This window comes from Anser anser, assembly GCF_964211835.1.
Source record: "Anser anser genome assembly, chromosome: 4".
Classification (NCBI taxonomy): Eukaryota; Metazoa; Chordata; class Aves; order Anseriformes; family Anatidae; genus Anser; species Anser anser.
This window is the reverse complement of record NC_139724.1, coordinates 46,779,327-46,802,123: the sequence shown is the minus strand read 5'-3', so window position 1 is coordinate 46,802,123 and position 22,797 is coordinate 46,779,327. Positions and strand designations below refer to the sequence as shown.

Below are 22,797 nucleotides of genomic sequence, written 5' to 3'. Positions count from 1 at the left end.
CAGGGGTCTATAAAGCTGTGAATAAACTACTAAATCCCACCTTCTCCACACAGCCTGCCTCCCTGGTGAAAACACATGCTGTGCACTCAGTCCTCCTTTCACACTCAGCCCATCCTTATCCCACAGATACTTCCCAGTGCCACACACTCTTCCATCCACTTGAGCGTCCTCGAACTCGTGGCTCTCAGCCTCCAGCTCTTCTCAACAACCATGTCAGCACTGTGAGACTTTTTTAATTAAGCTGTTCTAACAGCACTCTGTGATACAGCCTGTCTCCTGTTCCACCTGGTAACTTTTTAACCCCAATCCTCCAACTTAATTTGTATATTCAAAACCATACCTTCCACTAAAAAAAATCTACAGATCACCCTAAAGCAGCTGAAATATAAACACAGACCCTTCGGTGCCTTACACATGTCAGGCTCAACTAGGCCATGCAAAGGCACGTTTAAAGAAACAAAGATATTAATGTACAAATACTTTCCCCGTGGAGTTTATAATGCATCCTATGCATTCAGAGCAACAGTTAAAAAAAATATATCAGTACAAAACCCCTTATGTACACAAGGTTTGTTTTTTATCGGGCAACAGTGAAAGAAACATCTCATTACAGGGGGAATTCATGTACTTTTCTAGTCATCAGACAAGATAGCAGGGTTAAATAATGAGTAACGAAACCCTACAGTCTAACTTCACTATATAATTTCTCTCTTGTTGTCGTTCTTTTCTTCCTTTAAAATAATGCTTACATATAAAGGCTGTTTATGGAGAGACATGCTTGTTGGCAGGAAAAGAGGCACTCCAGATGAAATACAAATGCCCAGTATGAAAGCTGAACAGATAGGCATGTTTGATAGCACTAGGAGTGGTGGCAAAATCTGTTGTAACTGCACTACCAAACAAAAGATTCTAAGACCAGATTTACTCTTTCCTCATCGGTACTTCTTGCACAAGAACCAAAACGCTCAAGTTGTTTTCCTATTTGTATCTCTGTACTGGCTGATTCCAACTGTTGCTGAAACCTCTTTAAAACGTGTCTCAAGACATCCAAAGATGGACTGGCATTGCCAGAAGAGGCCTGATACTCAAGTTGAACACCGACAGCAAGCCTTCTCCGCAATCCTTACTCCACCAGCCTGAGCCCAAAGGAACAAGCTGGAAGCCAAGACACATAAGGACTTACACATTCGGTGCCGGCCTTCTCACCTGATGATCAGACCCCGAGGAAAGCTGTGGACTCGGACCCAGGTCCACCAAACGCGCTCCCTTCCCACTGAAAGGGCTTCATGCGCCCATGATGGCTCCAGCCCCTGCTAGCTCCTTCCACACAGGACTTTCGGCCTCCCTTCTCCACATCTCGCGCCTTAATGAGACGCCCAGACACAGATTACTGCAACCAACTTCACAGTTTTCACGTCCTACTTTTACTTCACATCCCACCTACAAAACCAAACCGGTTCCCAAATGTTTCCCCAATAAACGGGAGGGGTATGTAGCAGCTCCTGGCGGTTCCCTATGAAGTCACTGCCTTTGTTGTTTCAAACATGCAATTTAAGGAGAATGACACAATCTCGAATATGCGAGAGATTACCCTGCGGTTTGCGGAGGTGTCTGTCGATTGCTAGGAGATAAAGCGCCAGCGAAACCTACGCTGCTACTCAGCGCCGACCAATAGGTTCAGACCTCGCTTCTGCCCCTCCAAAAGCGTTGGGGGAGCGAAGAGCGTCCCCCTGCAGCGGGCTGCTCCTCTCCTTGCCTCCTCTTCTCCTCCCGGGGACCCCAACGCGCGTGGGGCCGGGACTCAGAGCCCGCCTCAGCCGCAGGGGCGAACCCGCAGCAGCCGCCGAGCTTTGTGCAGCCTGCCTCCCTCCCTCCTCCTCCTCCCGGGGGCCGCGCACTTACCGGCCGCCTTCAGGGCGACGGAGGCGAGGAGCCCTCAGCAGCGCTGGCGGAGCCGTGCGGCCGGCGGCTGGGAGGCAGCGGGGGGAGGCCGTCAGGGCGCAGCAGCAGCATCTCCTCCCGCGGCGCCCCTCTCCCTCACGGCGCTGAGGGGCGGGCACGGCCGCGCTCCCCGCCCCGCCGATCCTTCCCCTCTTTCCTCCCTTCTCCTCCTCCTCCCTTCAGCGCTCCCCGCCGCTAGCCGCCGCCCTCCTTCCTTTCCCTCCTTCCCTCACGCCCCCGAGGCGGCGGGGAGCTGCTCACACAGGCCCGGCCCCGGCTCGAAGGTAACCTGAGGACTGGCGCAGCCGTGGCGCCGCTAACGGCAACCTGCGCTTGGCCCCAACTGCCCTTCTCTGCCCCCCTCCTTTTTTTTTTTTTTCTTTAACAGTTACCTCGGTTCTGGTCCATAAAATGGCAGCGCTGATGCCTGACGTGGTGGGACAGTGTCCTGTAGACTCTAGGGGATAGCGAAGGGAAGGTGAAACGACGGAGCCGACCATCAGCTACAGCATAGCTAAATTGGTCAAAAAAAAAAAAAAAAAGATTCGTCCGTGGCCCAGTTTTCAGACATGACCGTTCCTTTTTAGCACGTCAGACGCGTTCTGGTGAGAAGGCCTGCTTGGTGAGGTGAAGTTACCTCAGAAAACTGCCTTCTTTACCCGTTCTGAAGGCGAGGTTGGTGGCTGGAGCCATCTTGGAGCGTCTCTGGGGGTGCCTAATGGCAGGCTCCTGTCAGGCCAGCGGCAGTGACAGACCAGTAGCTGAGGTGCAAAAAACATCCCCATTTCACTTCTTTCCAATGAACTTTCTTCAGAATGATAGTCAAGAGGAGTTGTTTATTTTTCTCCTGAAACATTTGTGTGGAAACGATTACTTGAGAGCAAATAAAATGCTTTGCCGTAAGTGTTGCATCATTAAATACAAATTCCTTTGTGCTAACTGCGGTATTAAGGGCTCGATATGAAAGTGAGTCTGCCATAAGTAATAGTGTCACTGACTTTGTGTAAGTCATAATAAATATAAAGATGAATGGTAGAGCTAATTAACATTTTAAGAGACTACAGTAATCTGAGATGTTAGTTATGTAATTTAAATACTGTTTTCTTGTAATACAAGTTTCTTAAGTTGATAACTATCTATTTACATTTTAAGGTGAACTCATTATATTGTTATCCACCTTGTGAACAAGAAGAAAGCTTATTTTGGTCTCTGTACACTTATACATTTCCACGGCAAGGGCCCACCTCCTCATTCTACAGGTTAGTCTCTTACTGAGAGAAGATTTTTTATTTTTATTTTTTAAAGGATGTTGACGATCTGCAGTAGATTTTATCCCCAAACTCTGCTTCTATGCTTCAGGTCAATTTATAGTTGATAACAAGTTACTATATAATCTTTTTTACTTTGTTTGAAAATGGGGCATAGAAAGGTCTCTTTGTAGGGAAATGTTTTTTGCAAAGACACATTATTACTTGAGGTAAACGTAATGAGTTAAACAGGACTTACAGATGTGTTAAAACTCAGCCTACGTAATAAGGCAATATTACCTTCTTGTACTAGAATGTCTCTGAATAAAGCAGCCTCCTCCCCCAAAAGTCACCTCTCTTAAAAGACTGCAAATTTGATTGTAATTTACTTTCTTCTAAACAAGATTTAGTTCCTTGTTCTATATCCTACTAATAAGCATCTGTTTGGGACACTGTTTTCCTTAGCCTTGTAAATGTGTGAATACCTTAACGATTATCTCATTAGACTATTTAATTTTTATTTTTTTTAATTAACTATCTTGAACAAGGAAACTTGGAGCTTAGGATCAATGGAAAATATAATTTCCATCTTCACCTACTATGCATTTTACAGGGATGCAAATACATGAAAAGCATTGCCGTAGCTTTAGAGACTTCTTATATCACCGACTAAAAGAAAGACAACACATTGTGCACGAAGACTGACGCCTTGGACTGTCTCCACTGTGGAAAAACACAATGGCTTTTGTCAGTGCGGTATTTCTGTCATTTATCGTGAACGCTATGTATATTTACTGGGAAGACTGACAATGCCAGCACTTAATAGATTCCAGAGCATGACTTTTTCCTTAGCTGATCAGAGGAAGTTTCCATGCTAGCTACATCTACAAAACTTTAACTTTTCTTCTGCACAGAGTGTCTGGCAAATAAATATACTCCAATTATTCCACCTCAAACCCTTGCATCATTTACTCAGTGCTTTTGCATAGCGTAGTACATCAATGCCTAGAAAAAAAGATGCCAAATCACATTATTTGTTCTTGTTGAAACCTCCTTAATAAACAGGTGTGCCTTTCTATATGTCTCAACTGGGGGAGTCAAGAGCACCTCCATGTTCCTGGTTTGGGACATGTCTGGCCACACCTTGGCTATGTATCAGGACAAAACCTGTACATAAACCAGCACCCTCCCTTAATCTCATGCTCATGGGTAACTTGGGAGTCAAAAATTGTTTAGCATGCTCCAGTGTACTTTTAAAGGTCAGTTTAGAGGAAGACTAAGTCTAACCATGCACATTTTGCAACTAACGAAAACCATTTAAAACAAAAAGGAAAGCCTAACTCAGCTGCATCTTAGGGCAATTCACACACAAGTTCTTAGGCAGCAAAGCACCTTCTTTTTTACTTAGACTGTGAGGTGTTGTCCTTGCAGTATCGGAAAGATCCTAAAGAACTGAAATGAGTGGCTGAGAAAGAAGCAGCAAAAAGAAATACAAGAAAGATTAAATCTCTGAGAAAGATTAAGTGCAGTGACTGTCTGGGATTTTCAAAAGTGACAATTAATTTTGGGCGTCTCCCAGTTCTGGTGCCCAAACAGGAACCTATTTTCAAAAAGCACTCAATGGTATCTGAAGTTTGGCAGCTTCATGCACAAATCCCTTCCAAAATGTTAGCCATTTTTATATTCTTTGGCTAAATGACAATCAAGGGACAGGGCTACAAACATTTGATGAGGCTGAATGCCACTGTGAGAAATAAAGTAATTTTGGCTCCCTACCTGTAATGAAACCTTTCTTGTAGGCCACTGCCAATGAGATTTCAAGTGTGCTCACAGGCTCTATAGCAGTACAATTGCAGAAAAGAAACCTGAAACATATTTGGGATTCTAGTTATGTATGTGCCAGCTAAGAAAGAAAAAAAATAGATTTTACTAGGAAAATCTCTCCTATAGTAAGTCTTACAGCTCTGAAGGATAATCTTGGAGAAAATCTAATATTCAGAATCTAATTAGCTGTAGATACTTAAAAGCAGACTGGTTGAAACAGTTGTAAATATATGGTAGAGAACAATCTTGCCCAGACAGAAACTACTTGTTCAAACAGGTCCTTCCTGCATTCAACTTTGGAGTCTATCTTAATGAAGGTTTTGTTTGGGAATATTACAGTCAAGAGTTAAATCAGAGCAGCGGAAGAGAGACATTAAAATGTATAGGGAGAGGAGGAGAAAAGGAGTTGTTTTTATTTGAGATTTGAAATGAGATGAAGGGTCACCAAGGCTGGGAAATACACAAAGGCTGTCCCAGACTCCAGCCTATTTGGAAGAAAAGGCTCTCACATAACAGTAGCGAGATTGTGTGGAAGGACAGAGCTGAGTCTAGACAAGCAGCCGGTGGGGGGAGAAAAGACAGATTTTTTTTCCCAAATTGACATGTTTCTATTAATTCCATAATTAATGACTTTCAGGTGACCAAATTTTAAAGGCCAGGCAGACAATTTGGATTCGGAATATTCTTTTGCTGCAGCTGTCCAAAATCTAAAAGCACTGTGTTTATCTTCACTAAGTACATTGCCCTACTGCTGCACCGCAACTTAGCATCATCCTGTGTAGAAGTGATAGCAGAAATTTGTTAAGCATGGTAAGAGCTTCCTATTTCCATTAAATGAATAATGACCTTATTTGCACAAATGGCAGCTTTATATTTTGCAGTGAGCTTCAGTACTCACATGTCAACCAGAAAGCCTGCTTACCTGGCGGTAAATTTTATCATTTGGTGGTCATCCTTATTTCTGTTTTTGATGTCCTGCAATAAAAGTTGCATAATGACAGTTTTAGTAAGTGAATCTCTGCAGGCAAACAGCTCTGGTATGTAGATCCAAAAAGGCATTCGTGCACTTTTTTGTTACGCTTTCACACTGAGCTGTTGCGATTGATAAGTCTAGTCACCTAATTTTTTCTGCTGAATCTGATCTGAATTTTCTAAGTTGACAGAAATGATTGGAAAACTTTTTTTTTTTTTAATAAAAAGTATACAAAATTAATACAAATATTATTACAAATAGTAATACAAAATACTCTGGTCCTGGAAATTGCACTTAGTGTTTTCTTTATGCTTTTCACATTCCCAGTATCATCTTTTCAATGACAAAATCGGACCATTACATTTTTGGGTAGCAGCAAGACAGAGAGAAAGAGACAGCTGAGATTACAGGTAGTGAAATGGTATCTTGGTAAAGATGGAAAAGTTGATGGATGACGAGATCAGGATAGGAGACAATGATGTAAACGTCTTTTGAATTAAATTCTTTAAAACAACCAGCCAAAGAAGACCAAATATAGACTTCAGGGAAACACAGTGAGAGAAACAGAGAATTAAAGTGGAATCTCTGTAAAAACCTCTGAAAGAATTAAGAGAAAGTCAAAAGAAGAAAAAATAAGAAAATGATGCCTTAGAAATACTGTACTCCCTTTAATGGTGCCAGAATGTAATTCCATATTCAGCAAAATCTCTTCTGTCCTTCTGCAAATCTCTTAAAGGTATAGTTCTCATTTTGCATGCTGCTATTCTCTGTTCCACCAGAGTATTTACACTGAAATCTGGGGAATTACACCAGAGTTATACTCCAGATTTATACTGATGTTACAGCGACCATAATCTGCCTCTAGAGGAGACAATTTTTTCACCCATATATGGTACAATCTACTGTCGTTTGTGCTTCTACTCACATTTGTCGTAACAAGCTGTGAATTACTTTTTCCAAAAAGTTGCTCTGTTCCTAAGAAATGCCTCTGTGTTCCTGTATAAGAAAAAGGCTTATTTTAGTATACGTTTTTTGACTTGTACAAATACAAGCTTTTAAAAAGTCACTCACTTGCTGGGATATCTGATTATGATGTTGTTATTTTTTTTTGTTGTCTATTTTCTTAATTAATTGAAACTTATGTTGTCAAACTAAAGGGACTGATTTCATCTGGAGAAGCTACAGCTTTTCCACACAGTTTTGCCTACTGAATTGGGTTACTTTTAATTGTATTGGAATAATTGTATGTCTGTGCATTTGTGCAGGCGTTGTTTCAACACTTCGCATTTACTTCCTAATTGCTTACTATCACCAAGCTGCCATGGCAGTATTACTTTTCTTGCAAGTCCTTACCAGTTAGTTTTGGTCTCACAACTTATAAATCAAGGCTCCTTTTAAAGAAGTGAACTCTGCACACAGAGTTAGGGGCATCCCTCTAGTTCTGTAAGTTTTATTTTCAGTAATATGTATCTAATCATAGGCATATTGAGTATGTCAACCACTAGCTAACTTCAGTGTGAATTGCATGTGAACATCTGTAGGAGTTCCACATTTACTCTGGTGATTAAAATAATTACATTTTTCATGTAGATCATTTTTAGAAACTTCTTTCCTAGTTCTATTTAGCTTCATTGCTTCTCCTAATGACATTTTACTGCTTTGTTAACTGGAAATTATTTTTGAAGTATGAAGCAGTATGTTGGACAGCCTGTGCCTTTTATGTTGCTGTTGTACTATGTATTTCTAGAGCTGGAAATCTTAGCGGAACGTATAACAGTCATTAACCCTAAAGAGAAATTTCTTCAGTATCCCCTGGTCATAAATTACTTTTAGAGCAAGCAGAGACAGAAAACAGCTTGCAATAGAAACACACCCCTGGAAAAGTTTCTGTCTTCTAAAAGCCACATTATTGTCTGATACCCAGTGAAGGGAACACTTGACAACGTGTGTCGAGCGTTAATGAAGTACGTAATTTTCAATTCTGACTTTACAGTTCCGATTGTGTCATTTCATGTGTCATTGTATGAATGATAATATTCTCACAGCTGTAGCTCCTGCCTCTTGAAACTTTCAAAGCAGTTCCTATACTAATATGCTAAATCTCACGTAAGGTAAGGTAATACCATTCACATTTCCAAAGAGGAAAAACCAAGGCGTGACCTGACATATTCTGGGTTACACAGGAAACCTGGTGCAAAGCACTGGCACTCAAGATGATGTGTTTTGACTTCCACTCTCATGCTCTTCCTACAGAAGAGCTGGTAGTCCAGAAGGAATCTGCCTCTTGCTTAATTGCTGGTAGGTTTTCTTCTGGCTACACATAGCAGTAGTTACTCATCTGTTTTCACTTCCCTACCTTTCATAATACGTCCTGCGCTACTTTGAATATAAAACATACCCTTTTCTCCCTGCAACTGTGGAGATCGTCAGGTAGAAGACTGTCTTATTTAAATTTCAAAGGGCTTCTTTGTAAACTACTTCCTTATGGTGGAACCACGAGTTTATCCTTTTAAATAAAATCTTTACGCAGCACATTTAGAAATTACAGGGCATTGCATGCAGGGAGCATTTCAGGCTACATTTGCAACAGAACCTAGTGCATACAGGCAGAGTCAGCATGCAAAAACGTTCTGATTTTTTGAGCAACTTTTATCGTTCTGAGTTTGAAACTCTTTAGCTTGACACCAATGTAACCAGTTTACCAGTGCCACCTAAGAAAATCAAAGAAACCATACCTCATTCTCTTTGGCAGCTTATATTTTAAAGAATCCAAGCATAAAATGTTCCAGGTGTACTTATCACATGACTAATTGCAATAACTACTTTTCACTTATGGAATGGATCTTATGTCAATTACGTTCAGTCTTTGTCATTAAACATGCCATGATGGCTGAATGCTTTAATACAACAAATAACAATATACAGTGGACCAATGCAATATCATGCAGTGCTACCTGCCTTTTCATAGCATCATCAAGCCCCTTATGCATCCTCTTTTCTCAGACAACAGCGGCATACCAACAGAGCTCCTCTTTCCTCAGACAACAGCAGTCCGTAGCACAGCATCAACACTGAACAGAGACCGAGGCTGTATAACAGCAAAACCACCAAATGCTCCTGTATCACCTGTCTGGGACAGCACACGCACCCTAAAGAGGTAAGAATTCAGGCCATAGCTGCTCCTTCTGCCTGCTTTTCTCCCCAGATAAAGACTGCTGACCAAAAGTGAGAGGTACTGCGGCTGGGTACGTAGTTCACAAGCTGGATACACATTGTGAAAGGCTGAGTGCTTGGCTGGAATTTGGGTTGCTGGGGCTGAAACTGTCACGTGCTCAGAGCTATGAAGGGAGATGTGTGTGGAAAGGCTGGATAGAAGCTGCAAGAGCAGACCAGAGTGGCATCTGTGGGGACAGAGTGCGGGTTGGTGCAACAGGCTGAGGGGCATGTCAGGAGGCTGTCAGGCACACCTCTGGTAACGAGACTCGAGGCACTGTGCTTGTCTGCCACGTGCGTAGCAGCGCTGAAGGCAGGCACGTACAAGACAGCTGTAGAGCTGGGACTGGAAGTCTGCTAAATCAAGTGTCTGCTGTGTGCCAGGACAGCGTAATCTGTGCCTGGGCATCTGCAGAATGAAAAACACACACCAAAGGGACATTATCTGTCTTGTTACCACCAGTGCAAAGAACAGTCTCATTCTAAAATGATAGTTCTCAAAGAAGCTTTTTCAAGTGTTTAATTTCAAGTGTTTAAGCAGAAAACATTTTTTTTTCTGTTTCTTGTGCTAGGATTTGGTTGCATTGTCCACATCTCTGTGAAATTTATCACAGTGCAGGGAGACAGAAAATAATTGTGCCCCAAGGAATACACACTTACCATGAATGCAAAATATATCAAAGGGGTATATTCAAATCATAGCATGCCGTGATCAGAAAGCATAACCACATTACCAGTCAAAGCTGGAGGAAAGATGTACAGAGGTTGTCATTAATGGAGTGCTCTTATTACTTGGACCACACGAGTACAAATAACATGTAGTACCCTGTGATGCATATCACAGTAGATCTGCTTGAGGTCAGAACAGGGAAATTGCCATTACTTCTGGAGAAAAAAAATGGCATATGTTTTTCCACAACATATTTTCTGATCCTCACGTAGCAAAGGTTCTCCATTGATAAGTACTTTGACAACTTCAGGCGGAACAGGCTATTTTCAGGCTTAGAAACAGAGCAGTAGTACGTTTTCTAGTTACCGCATTTTTCTGTCCTGCTAAGGACTATGCCTTGCATAGTGATAGACCATTTCTGTAATGACTCCTGTTTTCCCTGACTACACATATTTTCATGTTCTGCCATTGCATGCAGTCCTTACTCCTTCATTTCACCCCAGCTCTGTACTTTTGATATAACTGGACAGAGATGGTTCTTAGTGCAGACGCTTTGCACTTTCTGCAGACCATCAGTAGCGAATGGTCCTCTCGAGAGTTGGTGCCAAGGATTTTGGAGAACCAGAACTTAATGCACCAATGTGGTAGGCAGCAGTTATCCCGCAACGGAGTTTGCTGTCAATAAAAGCAGGGTGTGAGCTGTCACAACCTTGACCGCTCCTGCTCTCAGACCAAATGGGGACATCCTTCTGTGTGACTGGACTGTAATTAGCCAGAAATGAACTGGGAAAGTTGAAGAAGGTTAATTTATACATACCTTTAATGCTGTGAGGCTTCCCCATGAAACAGTATTTGCCCAGCATTCTGAAAAGTGCTAGTACATCAAGAGTTTGAAGGAGTTGTCATCATTGAAAGACCCTGGTGAGTCTTGACTTGAAGTCTCATAGGTGGAGGCAGAAGCTGGCCAGCTTTCATTCAACCAGTAGAACAAAAAAAGGAGAAACATTAAAACAATAGGGAAAAAAAAGTGAAGCAAAATGTCTAGCACACTCTATTAGTTTCCTGTTAAAAAATAAAAGCGAAAATCAAGGGGATGCATGCAAACGCACTGTGACCAAGTCTGTTGTAAACTTACCTGCTTAACATGACAGTTCAAAATGAAGCTTCAGATAAGGGGGTTTTGCATCTGCAGCTGGATCAGACTTTGGCCTAAACCCTTCGCTAGATGTGTTTGGGGAGAAGTCTTTTCTATTACAGGAAACTATTTGGCATCAATTATTTCCTTTACCACTTTTAAATAGAAGTATCGTCTCCAGGGCTTATCACGCACAGACTTAGACAAGCGAACTTAACCATATATTATGCACACGCAGGCAACAAAGTAGGGAAGAAGGTAATTTTCATTTTTTATTTTAATCTAAATGAGCTTGTAATTGCTAAATAGCTGTAGGAATAACATTATATATGAAATCACCAGAGGAGAGTATCCACATTTTTTAGGGTGCCTAAGAGTGGACGTCAAAACCTGAATTATGGAAAATAAGTTCATCAGGAGTCACTGAAAATTTGAAGAACTTTTCCCTCTTCCTATAGAAATATATTGGTATTTTAAAAAATAGTGCTGGTATGGCTGCCTTATACCAATAGGAACAGTCAGTTTTATATAAGCAAGCCTGGCATTCTTTTATACAAGAGACTTTTTTTTTGTATCCAGTGGTACCATTATCACATCATAGATTTTCCTTTTCCTAAAAAGAAGCAGATGTGACATTACATGATTTTAATACCAGTCGGCTATCGTCTTTTTGACAGTAGGCTAGTTTCTGCCAGCAGTGCTCAAGAAACTTACCCGGTAAGTAGAACAAGTCTGAGAATTGAAAGTACATAAGCTCAAAAGTTGCCAAAGTATTTAGCTGGAGAAGTTTGCCCTCTGTTTTGTGATTTCGCAGCATGTAAATTGTGAACTTATTTTCTAATTTGTCTGATCGGTAGTGTGCATAAATAAACATGAGCCTGAAGATGGCTCATGTATGTTCAGAACAAGTATTGTTTACGTATTCAGTCTTCAGAAGTATTCAAGCAGACAAAGTGACTGCACACCCAAGTCAAATGCTGTGGTTGCTGCTCCATGAGTAGACAACCCAAATTTGGGGGCTAAAAGCAGAGGTACCTAGCAATTAAGAAAAAAAAATATATTGCTTTTTGTGCTGTAAATCTGAGATCCCCAAGAATCACTATGCATAAAATAGTACTCAGAAGAAAAGTACTCAAGCAGAAAAACAAGGGAGAACCAAAGCAGTCTCAGTAAGTAATTTGGAAAACGCGGAAAAAAGGGAATTCCTTCCAAAATTCCACTGTGTGGGGAAGGATTTTTTTCTTCTGAAGTCCTTTAGTTAGAGTTATCCTTGTGTTTCAAGGGCAGAAATAACACACACACACGAAAAAAAGCATAGGGAAGTCTTCATAAATTGAAAAATACCACGTGCATGAGCCACTAACTCATCAGCAGGCATTTGGGCTGTATGCATTTACTTCCTCTTGACCCACTGCAGTCCAGTTCCTGGTCCAGGAGACTTCACTGAAGATGACTGACTGACAATTGGTGTCCCCAACACAGCAACAACATCATCTGCTTTTGAAACATACCCTCGGAAGAAAACAGACTTACCCCTCGCAGTAGCAGATGGAAGTTTCCTGTCCTGTCCCCCTGATGCTGACCTGCACTCGCACAGCCTGACAGCCCTGTGCACACACTCCTCTCTTGCAGTGTTCCTAAGCCTTCCTGACCTCAGGGAGGCTGCAGTTCTGGGGCTCGATCACGTGCTTGCTCCAGGAACTGGGATGAAAAAACTTGATTCTCGATTGCCTCCTTAGCCATCCCTGTGATCAACTAAACTTGGTGTTACAGCGTTTGAAATTCTTCACAGACTCATCTCACCTTCTGACTCTAAACATCGTGTACGTTTCCACCTGCTGGCTCATCTTTTCCCATCTCTTCTCTGTCCTGCTCTAGCTGGAAGTTGCTTTTACCAGTGGTGCAGCAGCCACTTGATTTTTGACCTTGAAAATCTCATTTTATAACAGTTTTTGTTTCCTTTAAGAGCAGTAGTCTACACCAGTGAAAGTGCCATTATTCCATTTTCCTAACTAGTACTTGCAATGTTCGTGTACATTATGAAACACAGGGAGCATAGCTAGAAATATTCAGTTCTAGAAAATGAAATGCAATGAAGGGAGATGTTGCAAGCAAGAACATTTACTGATACTGCCATAAATACACTGAAGTCAGTGGAGCTGCACTGATTAACTGTACCTGCTAATGCTCCCAGTAGTCCTTGTTACCTTGTTGTGTAATTATTACCCAGCAGGGGGTCCAGAGGATATTTTTTTTACTGCACTGCTGAAGTGCTTTCTATTACAGAATACTGGCCAAGCAGTAATCCCGAAACAGCTATTTTAGAATACTGCCCACTTAGAACTGGCTTGACACTGTAGATACTCTTGTGTATCCCAAGAACACACTTCACTGCAAAACTACTCTCTCTCCACAGATGGTTTAAGTAAAGTGACTTAAATTTTAAAGAAAAGTCTGGAACTCAGCTGACTTTGTTGGCATTGTCTTGGCCATGCTGCAGAACTGAAAGGTATTCCTTACATGTGGGACTGTGGTCGGATGCACATTGTTCCGCTCTGGAGAAAAACAAAGCAGCTGCCTTTTCACCCTGGACTTTTTTTCTCTGACTTTTAAAACAAATAATGAACAGAATCAGAAATGCACATGGATTTAGCATGTTACTGAATCTTTCAGTCTGTTTTGCCATCTGTATGCTTGGGTGTTGGACTGTTTTATATTTTGGATAATATGCTCTGAGTATTTGCAGTGGAACAGTACCTTCTTGGCCGAGCTGTCATGCCATAAGCATGCATGCTGTGACCAAAACCCCTGGCTCCTTCAAAACATCAGAACAGACAGCTCTCTGGAATAGCACAGTTCTCACCAAAATCAAGGTCCCGTAATGGTATTTAACTAAACAGATGAGCATGGCTGACAACCTGGAATTTACCACTAAGCAGAAAGGCTTGTCGAGGAAAGCGCTAGATTGTTAACATCCCAACATGCACTGTGTTTATATCAGCCAAGCCTTTAACAGACACCCCATTTTTGGAAGCCTCCTCTTCCGTTCTGCCCTGCAGAATTACTTGTTTAGAGTGAAACATGGGAAATTCCGACATCACTGTGAAATGTTTATACATCCATTTTCTTTGGACCAGCTTTGACTTTATAGATAAATTTTCCTTCAGTCTCTTGCTATTCTCCTGCACAGCTCAGCATTCAGAGTTGAATTAAACAACTCTCAATTCTATTTATTCCATGCTGTAGGAATTTAATTAATCTTTTTATATTGATAATAAATTAATATTCTGCTTTACAGGTTCTTAAATACAGGGAAGCCTATGCAAATTTTAATTCAGACTGGGTGCAGAATAATAAAAAACTGCATCATGACCATAACAGATGTTCCTTAGTGGGCATCTTAGTATCCCTGATTTTGACACTCTTATTCTTTATAGAACAGATGGAGAAGATGGAGATGCTTAGTGTGCCGCACATGATTTTGAATGGAGATGCAGCCTTCTGAGGAAGTTTAGTTGTCAATTTAGGAAGCTGCATTTTGGAGTTATGTGTTTTAGGGTATGTTTACAGATAGCCAGTCCTGATTTGTAGCATTTTCAGTAAGACAAGAGGAGTCATGGGGCGCTGATGATAAGAAAAGAGCAGGAGCATTTATGCAAGTAGCGAACTTCAATGTATGGCAGCACTCTTAAGACGGTAGTATGTGAAATGGGAGCACACAATAGATAACGAAATGGGCATCCTGACAGCCTAAATCTATATAAATACAATGTTACTTTTTAAAACCATAGAATTTATTTTATCAAAATCTAATGTGAATATCCAAAGAGTTATGGACTTCATTCCATAAAACTTAATTAAATTTTTATTGCCTGAGGGAAAATCCTGACGGTGTTGAAACTTCAGACGCTGTTGGAAATGGGATATTTCACTCTTATCTAGCATCCTAAATAAAATTGCAAGAAGAGTAGTGTCCAGGATACAGCATGAAAAGCACTTTGCTTTTTATCAGAGTACCTTCCTATTTCCATTTTAATTTAATGTGTCAATAAATAAAGGTTATAGCTTTATATAAAAACTATGAGCAATCTCTAGAGTAAAAACAAAGTTTTTCCTCAGGGCTGTGGTTGCAAATCGATTTGAGTAATTAGAGAAACAGTTGTAATCCACATACTAAAGGATAGCTAATATTTTTATACAGGTCTTGAATACCAAAGTATTAGAAAAAAACTCGCAGAATTATCCTGGCAGCAAATTCAGTATATTTGATCAATATATTACTCAATCTTCAACTGAAGTGAAGGAAGTAGCTGAAAACCTTGTCATGTCTAATGTTCACCACCACCCAGAGTACTTGCACAATACAGAATCATAGAACTACATTGCATCCAGTATCTCTGAATTGCAAGGCAGAAATTTTTTATTTGCTCAGCTATTCTCCTGTGGGCAATCCCCGGACATGGCTGTGCTGCATGTGATGATAATAGTACTCTTAAAAAGGCAATGTTCAGGAGGTAAAAGTCTATAAAGCAGCCCATACTATGGCTCAGATTTCAAAGACTCGCTTTTATTTTCAATCATACATGGAGTATTTATTCATACGGAGGAGCTTTAAAATCTATACAGTGTCCTTCCTCCTCCTCCCTTCTAAAAATATAACTGGTTCAGGACAGGAGACATAAATAAGTCATTTCCTGAAATGAGTGTTCTTTTCTGAAAAGTCTGGTGGTAGTTGGAATGGAAGTTCCAGGAGCTGGGAGCAGAGAAGAGGATGGGACTCTCACACTCTTACAGTGCACTGCTCTAGAGGAACGGTGCATTTACCTACCTCTCAGGCCAGAAAAAAATCAGTTACAATCAATACTAACGAAAAACAAGCCAAAATTGCTTCAGTTGCTATTTCTTCAGTTGTTTTCCAGAAAAGAATTACATTTAGTCTCAGCTGTTAAACAGTTTCTTTCACTGCCTCCATCTGTATATAAAGTTTGACCTTGATTCTGACCTCCCCCTGCCAGATTTCCTCTTAGGCAGTGGAGGAGGTTTTGCCTGAACATGGATTAAACTTTAAAGGGTACAAGTACACGCCCTGTACTTTTATCACCGTCATGTTAGTCCTTTTAATTGCTATTTTAAGTCCTGCTCAGTTGAAGAATAGTGATTTTCTTTCCCAGACTCGGAGCTGCCTGCCTCGGTCTTTTAGGTTTGAAACTATGTGGATGGGTAGGTGAAATCCATATGAGTTTGTTTGCGGAGGCCTCCCTCCCACGGGCAAACCAAAGACTAGTTCTTAGCCTCTATGACAAAAAAACACATTCCAGTTCACATTACTGAGCCCCAGGGAAAACATCATATGTCAACTGAAGCAAAACCTGCAAGTCAAATTATCTGACATCAAAGGCCACTACCCCCACACTGGCAATTGCTCTCAGAACACTGTGCAGAAACGGAGTCCTCCTGCCATGGAGAGAAATGCTGGGGAGTCCACTGCGCCTCTGCAGCGCAAACCTGTGTGCATGTGTTTCAGGGGCAGTAATCTTACACGAAGTCACAAAAGCCTGGCACTACAGCAGCACGCGTGGTATTGAACCCGGCCTCTGATTTGGTATTATTTACATCCAATTGCTGCAGTAAGACCATTCCCAATTAGCAGGTATTGCTTTGTTCTATTGTGCTCATTAAATGAGGTATTTCCTAAAAGAGTGATGACTGTAGCCAGCACAGCTGTCAGGCAGTCATTCATCAGTTCAAAACGCTGAACGCAGCATCAGAACTGGATTACTTACACTGTCAGAGCTGTTTCAACCGGCTGCTCAACAGTCCAGTAGCGTATCAGTTCATTAGTCCTGATTAATTGCACAGCTTGGCTGAAACTATAGTCCCACATTCCTTAACAACCTGCTTTATTTTCTTTCAACATAAAAGCCCCTAAAAGAAAAATCCAAACTCTTCTCGCATAAAGACTTGAGTAATTGCAAAAAAGCCACAAGAGTAGATTAGTTTGTTACTACTATTGAGACAACCAAACTCCTCTGTAGTAAAAGAATGAAAGGAAAAGAATGTAAAATATCCTCTGCAGTGCAGTGACCTGGGGGCAAGGCTATTGCTGTGTTTCAGTGTTGTGGAAAAAAGAGAAAAGGCAAGCCATTGTGCCAAAATGTTTCCAGGGATATTTCTCCAAAACACCACACTAATTTAAAGCAACTGCTGCCTATATATAACGTCATTTACTCTCTTAAGTAGCCTTTGAATATATTCAGCATTGTGATATGAGTTACTGACGTGTGAAACACATGCACCAGTAATTCTTACTTAAAAAACCTGATACAAACTCATTGCCTGATACAGGACTTAGTAGATTCCGATTTACAAAAATAAATTGGTTAGGATATCTTGAAAAATTAATTGCAGTTTTTGATGTAGTTGATACTGCTCTGACTGCTGCTCTTCCATTTAATTTTCTTTTGTGGAAAAAAAAAAAAAACCCAACTCATGTGCGCTTAATATATTATGTAGCTGTTACCTGCATATTAACTAAATATCACCTACACCATCATATCATTGACAGTATCCACTCCTTGCATGCGCTTCACTATGAAGTACAAAGTCATCACAGCAAGCGTGCAATGTTGATGCAGTAACATTTTTTTTCTTGACTTACAATACTTCTTAAGGGCAAAGTAACAGGAATTTAGATGTAATCACCATTTTAAGCAGCTCCTCTGACATGGTTAAATGAGAGATGTGGTAATTACTGAATGCTATTATCTTTAAGGAGGCTCATTTCCTGAGCTGACAGAGTAGCCCCTAATAAATAAACGCACTAGACTTAAAACCAGAAGATACAAACTGTATCACTTGTCAAGATTTATGGTTTCTAGAATATTATACTGTTTACTCTGTATGGGACCATCAGGCTCAACTGTACAAATCTGAAGGAAAGCTTAGCTGAAATTAGCATTACTCACAGTAGTCAAGTCTGATTTCTTTGAACTTCAGTCTGCCACTCCTGACTGTTTCCACTGCTACAAGAAGTTGTTACAAGGAATAATTAGTAGTATGACAAGGTTGACCTCTGTATATTTTGTGGTACTAGGAGCAGTCAACAAACGTTGTTCCTAGATAACAAGACAGATGTTACTGCATTACACACCACACTGGACATAAGACTGGTCAGTCTCTAAAGCCTCTAAACACAGGAAACATGGACTCAATGACAGATTCATATACCATGGTGTTGCTTTTTTTTTGTGATTTTTAGAAAAAGTTGCCATTTAAGATCTGTATTTACTCTTTTCTCCTAAGTTTCCAGTTTCACTACTTTTTTTTTTTTTTTTTTTTTTAATCTATATTGCCTCGTTGCCAGCTGGAGTGGCTGGAGACAGCCCATACAGCACCAGGGCAGAGCTCACCAAAGAGGAGTCCTCAGAGAACAGGAGGCTGAGATGAGCAACATATTCCTGTTTTGGAATTGCTTTGTGTTAAGTATAGTAATTTAACCAGAAAAAGGTTCTGCACAGATCCCAAAAGGTGTTAAGTCAGAAAGCTCCGTCGTTAATGTTACCAGAAACTGGAGTAAGGCACACGTGGTATGGTTCAGAGAAAGCCCATCTGTAAAACTGGGTATAAAAAGACAAACAAAGCGAAAACAACTGGAGCAGAGATTTGTGGTTAAAAGAACTTAACACGAAGCCATTTCCCTGCATGATAGCGGTGTCTTGTTACACTGCTGCCTTGTGGCTGAGCTAACTAAAGGGAAAAGATGCTTCCTTACCTAGCACATCTATTTAGCTATATCTTTGAACATTATCTTGGAAGAAGTTTTCATTGTGTAATTTCAGTTTGGATGCAGACCAGACAGTTGAAAATGCTTAAAAAGTAATATTTTTGTTATTTTTTGGTGGACTTTTACTTCAATAACTCCAAATCATGTTGTAGAGATCAATGATGGCCAAATCTACCCACACACAGAACTGGCTTAGTGCCACAATCACCTACCACTCAGTACTGCTCATTTGAGCACCTTGTCGTTATCTCCTACACTAAAGGGAGGGATTTATACACTTTCATACATAGCTTTTATTGGAAAACGAAAAATAATGAAAACTTACTGAAAACGTAGAACTAGCTTTGTCCAAGAAATGCTCCAGACCATCAAGTACATGATGAACTGTCCAAGGTCAGTCTGGCTGGAGAAGAAATGCAACAAGCAGGTGATTTACATGCTGAAGGGTTCACTGAATTTGGCTCTCCGTGGAGCCTTCAGCACATTTGCCTTTAGGTGGCACTCTTTGCTTGTATCAAGCATCTTCCTTGATAAAGGGAGCAGCTGTGTCTGTACAGCTCTGCAAATATCACATTCAGGGGAGTAAGATGAGTGCAATGTCAGCCTGGGATAGGGGATCTCATCTGACAAAGCCGAAGCTGGAATGACCATGGCTGCCATGCTCTGTCAGCTTTAAAAAACTGTTTGTACTGCACACTCTTGTTTTGTTTTTTTTCCCAACTGCAGGATGGTCCAGTGAGCTGTTGCAACTAAGTGAAAGACTGATGCGGAACTGCAGTCCCTCTAGATTTGGTATTATACAGCGGTGCCAGTGAATTTTTGCAGTAAAAGTGAGTTGTTTACATTAGTCTCAGTGCTAACCACTTAAAAACCCAGTGCTAAAACTGACTGACAGCTTAGTTATTCAGTCAATTTGCTAATGCTAGGAATTATGACCAAAAAGAGTGATTAAAACTTAGTTCGTATGTTTCAGAAATCACATATAACTGTTGGCAATGAGTTACTTTAGCAATACATACTGTAATTTTATTGCCCTTTCCACTAACAGTGTCTTGAGCTCGTGACAAAAGGACATCAGAAAATCAAAACCGATGAGTACAATTCCCCTGAAACCTGGCCAACGTTCTCCCACTCACCCACCAGCAGTCAGCAGCATGGTGTTGTGTTGCGGTGTTTCTCCTTTATGGTGAAAAAAACCTATGGGATGTCTGCGTGTTGCCAAAAAGGAGAATCTTTCTTTATGTAGGGAATCATAACAATCCTACAACTACTATGTACTGACAATTCAGAAACACATACATTAAAAATCTTAGACGACTCATGCTCCACAGCGGCTTTGTAGCATGCATTCCCATCTGCTACATGTTATTAACCTTTTGAAGGAGCTTTTGGACAGTGTTCTGGCTGCTTGAAACACTGAAATGCTTTGGAATCCTGCCATGAGGTTTCATTACTGGACTGTTTCTCCTACTGTTCATTGATTTTAAAACCAGAGTGTCATCCTTCAGCCCCCTCAGTTACTTGTTGGGCCCTGCAGTACCTCCAATTTTACTGAAAAGAGCTTTTGTGCACATTCCAAATTTGTCTGTGTTCAAATCCTGTTAATTCTGGACTGAGGCTGACATAAAGAATCTTCATTCCTTCTGGAACACCTACATCCACAAATTTTCTCTGCAAGGCAGACTTCTCTGGAGAACAAATGTGGGGTGGGGACATTTAACATAACCCTTTGGTGAGCTACCTCCAAACCACAACTTTTGTTATTTGACTACTTTGGATCATTATTCATATAAAAAGGAACAGAATCAAAAAGTGAATCCTTATTCTAGCTGTGATCAAGTGAACTGCTGAAAATACTCAAAAACAAATCTTTTCCCATCCAAGATGATGGGATGGAACTGAAAAGGTAAGGCTACTCCAAGAGCGGGAGCATCACCTAGACAATGCTGAGGACAAATCCAGCAAAGAATGGGCATAAATTTATCTTCCAAAACAAAAAATAAATGTGTTACTCTTTATGAACACTTGACGACAGATCAAGGCTTAAAAAAGTTTTCATAGTTATCTGCAGTCCATTTCTTAATCACTATCGTAGCTTAATCCTGTAACAGCAGACAGGTCTTTACCTAGCTTGGGTTAAATGCAGGAATGGGAGATTGTATAACTTTCCACCTCTTTCACACATTAAATCATTAAGCATTTTCAAAAATTGAAGGGCTGTTTTATTGTGGCAGCTACTCCTTCGCAAATTCTGTCTTACGAGTTTGTAGGAATCCAAGATAATTCCCCTTCTTCTCCAGTGTTACATATGAGGTAGAGGTGGGAATAATTCATGTTTCATATTTAGCCAAGAAAAACGTTAAATGTCCCATTGTTAGTTCCAGGCTAATGACACTAGAAAGGCTAAAATCTGGAAGATTACACTCCCCGTGATGAGAGTTAGTTAACAAAAACAGCAGTCTGTCCATTAAATAGCCATATTCAGAGAGCCAGCTGTTTTCTCCAGCACCCTAATTACTATTCCACATCTAAGTGCGCCTGGAATGTCGACAGAACTTCACAGAGAAGCATCAAGAAGAACCAACAGTTATTCTTACCCTGCAGTCCATTTTAAACTAAGACGGATACATCAGCAAATGAGTATTAATTTAAGCATCTAAACTTCCTCCCTGACTCCCTACACTGTACCCATAATCATGTTTTCTCGGAGGCACAGCAGATTTGCAATTCAGGCTCCACGCTGTGCGGTTAACAGGGGCTCGGGATAGCACGTTGAAAAGTGAGATCATCTCGGTGTTTATCAGTATGGACTTGAGGAGAGTCTGGGCCACAGGGCAGTGAAGGGAGCCGATGAAAGTGTTGCTCTGTAAGCATCAGGGCACAGACAGAAATGTAGCCGACGCTGAGCAGCCCCCAGCAAAGGGCTTCACACAGAAGAAAAAATCTTCAACTCTATCACCGAATTAGAAAATGACTAACATGCAGCTCACAGCAGCCATACATTCTGCAAAGGAATAACTGGGCCCAGTGTGTTTAAATGGGCTGCCCAACGCCACAGTGGTCCATCAGTTTGAGCACAAAGGTTGTTCACTGACCTTCATCCCACTCATCTGCCTCAAGCGGAGGGAGAGAAAGGTTTGCAGGAGCTGTCCAATCGCCATCCTTCAACTCTGCTTCAGCACAGACGATTCCATGGATTTGCTGCAGCTCGCCAGCGTGTAACACACACTACCTCTTACCAAGCAAGTGATGATTAGGCTGTCACCGCAACTGACTGCAGGAGAAAAATTCCAAGGCTGGAGTGTTGCTAAAAAGGTACTTCTGTGTTATACCAAGGAGTACTCTAAGAGGCCTGTCCTGTTCAAATTTAACTTCAGATTTTCTGGAATTTAGGACTCTGGGTTTATGTAAAAATAAATCACAGTCACAGCTTCAGATAGGGATTCAATGAGGTGTATATAACTGAAATATGATCATAAAAATTCTGAATCCCAAAAAGGGCAAACCTCTCAAAAAAGAGGAATCTTGAGTTGTTTCAAATGGCACCCAGTGAAACCAAAAAGCTGTTCCCTATCTTCCCCATTTTGCAGTAAGAATCACAAAGCCCAAATCTCCTTGTTACTGGAAGCCAGAGGTTTGTATTACATTTTAGTTTAGCCACTCTCTGCATACACAAACTGGGGGAAAAATAAACCTTGAAAAGTCTCCTGTTTTAGCAAGTCAGAGCAAAAATACCAGCTCTGCACAGTATGTTTGAAAGGCTATTTAACTACTAGCCTTAAGAATTTCTCCCTTTATAGTGCTTACAAGGTACTCTTTTATATAGCCCTCCCCAGACCGCTTTGTTTTGACAGAAGGCTGTGTTTTTGTTTTGTTTTTTAATCTCATGATAAATCCAAACATAAAAATGTCCATTGTGTATTATGGTTTGACTTACTTGGGGATAAAACAGGGCACAGATAGCTTGTGCAAGAAGGGAGAAAAACAGCAGTGTTTTCCAAAAGGCAGCAC

The 22,797-nt window shown here is 40.9% G+C and overlaps 2 protein-coding genes and 1 long non-coding RNA gene across 10 annotated transcripts in view; 1 reads left to right on the top strand and 2 right to left on the bottom strand.

Annotated features, from left to right (window-relative positions):
• PTPN13 (protein tyrosine phosphatase non-receptor type 13) overlaps positions 1–2,057 on the bottom strand; it is a 115,233-nt gene extending 113,176 nt beyond the window's left edge. Inside the window, exon 1 of one of the 2 annotated variants that reach the window (XM_083833852.1) lies at positions 1,903–2,057. The gene's annotated coding sequence lies outside the window, so the exon portion shown is untranslated. Of the gene's footprint in view, positions 1–1,591; positions 1,861–1,902 lie in introns of those variants that run through there. The other variant, XM_083833854.1, reaches the window with a different exon arrangement.
• A 29-nt stretch (positions 2,058–2,086) lies between these two features.
• The window catches only part of LOC310898608, a 28,588-nt gene continuing 7,877 nt past the window's right edge, over positions 2,087–22,797 (top strand). For 2 of the 4 annotated variants that reach the window (XR_014583483.1, XR_014583485.1), the window contains exons 1-5: positions 2,087–2,225; positions 2,330–2,840; positions 3,094–3,200; positions 8,989–9,142; positions 19,513–19,616. This is a non-coding gene — a long non-coding RNA (uncharacterized lncRNA). Of the gene's footprint in view, positions 2,226–2,329; positions 2,841–3,093; positions 3,201–3,801; positions 8,947–8,988; positions 9,143–19,512; positions 19,617–19,834; positions 22,102–22,797 lie in introns of those variants that run through there. The other 2 variants (XR_014583484.1, XR_014583486.1) reach the window with 2 other exon arrangements.
• On the bottom strand, positions 4,891–19,494 carry LOC310898604 (uncharacterized protein; the record flags this gene model as incomplete). 4 transcript variants are annotated; one of them, XM_083833908.1, is made up of 6 exons in its annotated part: positions 19,112–19,494; positions 16,787–18,025; positions 10,686–10,836; positions 6,911–6,981; positions 5,935–5,987; positions 4,891–5,053 (listed from the first exon to the last, which is right to left on the bottom strand). In XM_083833908.1, exons 3-6 carry the CDS (start codon positions 10,729–10,731, stop codon positions 4,891–4,893), a joined length of 333 nt encoding a protein of 110 aa, XP_083690034.1. In that variant the 5' UTR covers positions 10,732–10,836; positions 16,787–18,025; positions 19,112–19,494. The 4 variants fall into 4 exon arrangements, with proteins under 4 accessions (XP_083690034.1, XP_083690033.1, XP_083690032.1 ...); XM_083833907.1 differs by having other exon boundaries at positions 17,969–18,025; XM_083833906.1 differs by having other exon boundaries at positions 17,969–19,494.